The 4,431-nt window shown below is 35.9% G+C and overlaps 2 protein-coding genes across 2 annotated transcripts in view; one reads left to right on the top strand and one right to left on the bottom strand.

The window, feature by feature from the left end:
• The window catches only part of LOC107745145 (INO80 complex subunit B-like), an 8,194-nt gene extending 7,219 nt beyond the window's left edge, over positions 1–975 (top strand). Inside the window, exon 5 of the mRNA XM_016558991.1 lies at positions 281–975. Within this exon, the coding sequence (XP_016414477.1) occupies positions 281–745 (465 nt within the window). The 3' untranslated portion in view covers positions 746–975. The remainder of the gene's footprint in view (positions 1–280) is intronic.
• Positions 976–4,164: 3,189 nt separating this feature from the next.
• Positions 4,165–4,431, bottom strand: part of LOC107745135 (protein inturned-like) — a 32,254-nt gene continuing 31,987 nt past the window's right edge. Inside the window, exon 14 of the mRNA XM_016558978.1 lies at positions 4,165–4,375. Within this exon, the coding sequence (XP_016414464.1) occupies positions 4,165–4,375 (211 nt within the window). The remainder of the gene's footprint in view (positions 4,376–4,431) is intronic.

Genomic DNA, 4,431 nt, shown 5'->3' with positions numbered 1-4,431 from the left:
TGACGCTAGATGGAAATCTTTGACCATTGCGCCTCGCAGCTTTTTCAATGTGTCGGGCCCGAGACCCAGGCTTCTTTTCCATTCATCAGCTAATGCGTTCCCCCGCAGCCAAACGCCGCATGCCGGAGATCCGGCACGGTGCCGGAGAACTTTAAGCCCTGAGTACTGTATGTGTTATCACACAAAATATGATGTGATGAGTTGAAAATGAATAGTTGATTGGTGACTTTAATTGAAGCATTAAAGGTACCTTAACAAAGTTTCTTCTCGGTCTGAACAGAAAGCGCTCCTACATAAGCAGCAGAGCCAGCCGTTACTGGAGCTGCCCATGGGATACAAGGAGAAGGAGCTGACGGCAGAGATGATGCAGAAGCGCGAGGAGCGCGCCCGCAAAAGACGCCTGCAGGCTGCCAAGAAAGCCGAGGATAACAAGAACCAGACCATCGAGAGACTGACCAAGACCAGCAAGGCCAAGATCAAGAGCATGAAGGAGCGCAGGTCCAAGCAGGCGCAGCTGCCCATGGTGAGGTACAGCAGTAACGCTCAGGGCACCACCGTCTCGTACCCCGCCGGGATCCCCGTCCCGACGCCTGCTGCCCCGCCAGAGCCTCCCCCCACGCCCCTGAGCTGCGGCGTGTCCGGATGCTCCAACCTGAAGAAATACTCCTGCTCCAGGACCGGGACGCCGCTGTGCAGTCTGGAGTGCTACAGGAAGAACCTGACGCTAGTGCAGGAAGTCGCTTAAAGCACCGTCTGTCAGTGGCGTGTGTTTAAAAATAGTAGGTCCATGCAATTATGTTGAACAACAGACACAAAATTCTTTGATTAATCGGTGTAAAATCATGCTGAAGTTTATTTTGTGCATTCAAAGTGCAATTCATGAAACACAAGCAGTAATCTAACTTAATGTAAATGTATTAATAAATATTATACACACACACATATGTACGAATGTATACATCTATATATGCACACGCCCATATATATATTTGTGTGTGTGTATGTATATGCATATAAATTAATAAATGCTTTATAGTATTTTCATTGTTAGTTTATGATATCTAATGTTAACAAATTGAACTTATTGTAAAGTGTTGCCCAAATTCAATTCAATGTGACAGTTAATTACAAATGATCATCATGAAGAATCATGAGAATACATTTCTGTGCAAAAAATTACTTTGAACTGAGAGTAACAACATAATGGCAAATATATCTATAAATCATTCTGTAAAAAACTGAAAGTTGTTGCATTGAATTTGTGTGTAAAAATGTTACTAATAACAAATTCATTCTGCTTGTGTTTAATGAATGAAGCTCACTATCATTAAAATTTAAAAGCACAGTTTTATTTTTGTGAGAAGTCTGAAATAAAGAACACCTCATGTAAATCTGGTTTATTTTATGCATTTGAAGCCACATAAAGCGTCATTCTAAACCAAATTTATGAAAGTAACACTTTATAGGAAGGTTCAATTTATTAACATTAGTTAATGCATACTGCATAATGCATTAACAAATTTAACTTACTATAAAGTGTTATCCATTTTTTTTTTATTCAACTAAGAATTAAGAATTGCAAATTATTTACAAAGAAATTCATGAATCGTGAAAATGAATGTGTAAATAGTTAATAAAACCACTTTGAATTGAATATATTTCTCTGTAAATGATTCTGTAAAAACATTATTGCATTGAATCTGAATATAAAAATGTTTTATAACCTGTTTAAGAAAACATGTTTTAACAAGTAAACTACCCAGACTTAAGAGCGCAGCCTTATTTTTGTAAAAAGACTGAAATAAAGAACAGCTGAAGTAAATCTGATTATGTTAAAGAATCATTATTCACATGGATACCACACCATATTAAGTAGGGCTGGGTTTTGACACAAATTGCACAGTTTGATTCGCAAGCTTGCAATTTGATTCAATTTCAATTCAATATCAATTATTTTGGATATATATCAGGTACAGTAAATTGCACATTTTCTCAAAGAAAAATAATTTCAACGAATAATGTACAATATACATGCCTGGTTTGTATACAAACACTTAAATTACACTCAGTGAAGTTTTAATAATAATAAAGTTATGATAATAACTTTACAATTGCATAACTCTATTTCTACTCCAATTCGTTTTTTTGAAATATAAAAATGTAAAAAGTGGCTGTCATAAAAAAAAAACTTGGATTTATTTAAACATAAATTAAATATTGAAGATTATGAATACGTTCTATGGTGCATATATTTAGCAAAATGTTCCTCTTTAGGGTTCATTTTTCTTGCTTACTAACGAGTTTATGGCCACTTCTTTAGCTGGTCAGGCTAACATTATTACAAAAAAAGTACATTATTCAAATATAGACATATCCTGTGATAGCACAAATAAATGCGCAGCCATCTGCATTTGTACCCTGTACAGAAAATATAACTGAACAAGCTGTTGCGGTTAATGCTACCCCAGATAGTCAAGCAGTGTGAAAGCAACGGTCATCTGACGACATCGAAAATTGTGCAGTGTGAACTCGACATTACATGTCAGTTGTTTTCTGTGTTTCGCTTGACCTAGATTTCCTTAATTATGTCATTCTGTTCACCTGTAAATAATCAATTACCTTGTTAATCATCTTGTTTGCTCATTTGTTTTCCTGTGTATAAATGCCCTCAGTTTCTATCTAGTCTGCGTCCTGGATTGAGTTGAGTTTATGTGTTTGTATGTTCTTCTGGTGATTTTCCTGTCCTTTATATTAGAAGTTGAAATTAAAAGACTATTATTGTTTATTCCGTTGCTTACTGTTACAGTTGCATGTTTAATAACTTTTGAGGTTCATGCCATGCAAAAAATTATAAAGTTACATACGAACGATTATCCAGCTTTTAATTAGTGTTTGTTGAGGTGCAGTTACATGAAATTCGATTTATGTGTACCATTCCACGTAAGCTATGCTGTTAGAACCATATTAAATATATATTTCAGTCATGAAACTCTAGATGGCGCAGGCTGACGGGTTGTTAACGTAACTGATGATATTTAGAGAGTTAAACGACTTGGCACAAGCTGATTGGTTCATGCTGCATATGCAGCCAATGAGCTTACTGCCTTGCATTTATATTCATTCACTTGAGATTCTTGAGATTCTCTGAAACCCGCCACCATCCCTAGCTCCACCTGTATAGATCTGCTACGGGTTATTTTGTATGCTATTTGTGCAGCAGCAGTATGTCTTAAATACTCACAGCACCGTATCGCCGTATGCATTGGCAGTAGCAAGTTCCTGTACTTGCTTGCAGCAGCAGCAATAATCTACAACTACGCCATATGCATTGGCAGTAGCAAGTTCCTGTACTTGCTTGTAGCAGCAGCAATAATCTACAACTACAGCAATAACCAACAGCAGCAGCAATTCAGCAGCAGCGTAGCAGATCTGTTCCGCCAAGACCAAATACATTAACATTGTCATATCCATCACCATGTTAAAATGTTCTGAGACTTGTCATGATTGAACTTATTAATTAATTAAATGTTTTGACACTGTTTAATAGATTGGTTGAAATACACAGGAACAGATAACAACTACTAGAAATTATTTTCAGTAATTGTAATAAAGCTGACCTAAAATGAAAAACTTGAATGAAAAACTACAAATGAACTAAATGAAATAAGTCTAAACCGATAAAAATTATGTAAATACTGTAAAAATGATCAATTTATTAATTAAAAAATAAAAATGTTATTAAATGTTAATTTAAAAATAAAAATGTTATTAAATGTTTTCTGTTAAAATGACACTTCTAATTTAAATTAAGTATTCAAAATGAAGTTAAATTTTAAAAATAAATTTTAAATGCAAATTTTACAATTTAAATGACAAAAAAAAAAATATACTCATTTTAAATTATTTATAGAATGAAATGCACCACTGTTCAATTTTTTGTCTCTTATGCTCACCTAGACTAATTATTTGATAAAAAATACAGTAAAAACTGTACAATTGTGAAATATTATTACAATTTAAAATAGCAGTTTTCTATGTGAAAATATTGTAAACTGTAATTTATTTCTGTTATCAAAGCTGAATTTTCAGCATCATTACTCCAGTCTTCAGTGTCACATGACCCTTCAGAAATCCTTCTAATACGCTGATCTGCTGCAGATGGTGTCAGTGTTTGAGGTGTGTTACCCGTGAGGGCAGGCTCTGCTGGAAGGCCTGGCGTATGGACAGACAGCAGTGGTAGAAGTTCTGGATGAGCTGAGGGTGGATGGAGCCGCTCAGATGATTCATTTCTCTGTGTGTGGGAGCGATGAAGATGCCCTGCACCGTCTCCATCAGCACATAATGGAACAGTGTGTTCTCAGCGCCCGCCGTCAGTCTGTCAACACACACACACACTCACTCACTCACACACACACACACGCACTCACACAC

This window comes from Sinocyclocheilus rhinocerous, unplaced genomic scaffold (genome assembly GCF_001515625.1).
Source record: "Sinocyclocheilus rhinocerous isolate Xijiao unplaced genomic scaffold, SAMN03320098_v1.1 scaffold1153, whole genome shotgun sequence".
Lineage (NCBI taxonomy): Eukaryota > Metazoa > Chordata > Actinopteri > Cypriniformes > Cyprinidae > Sinocyclocheilus > Sinocyclocheilus rhinocerous.
This window is presented reverse-complemented; position numbering and strand designations above follow the sequence as displayed.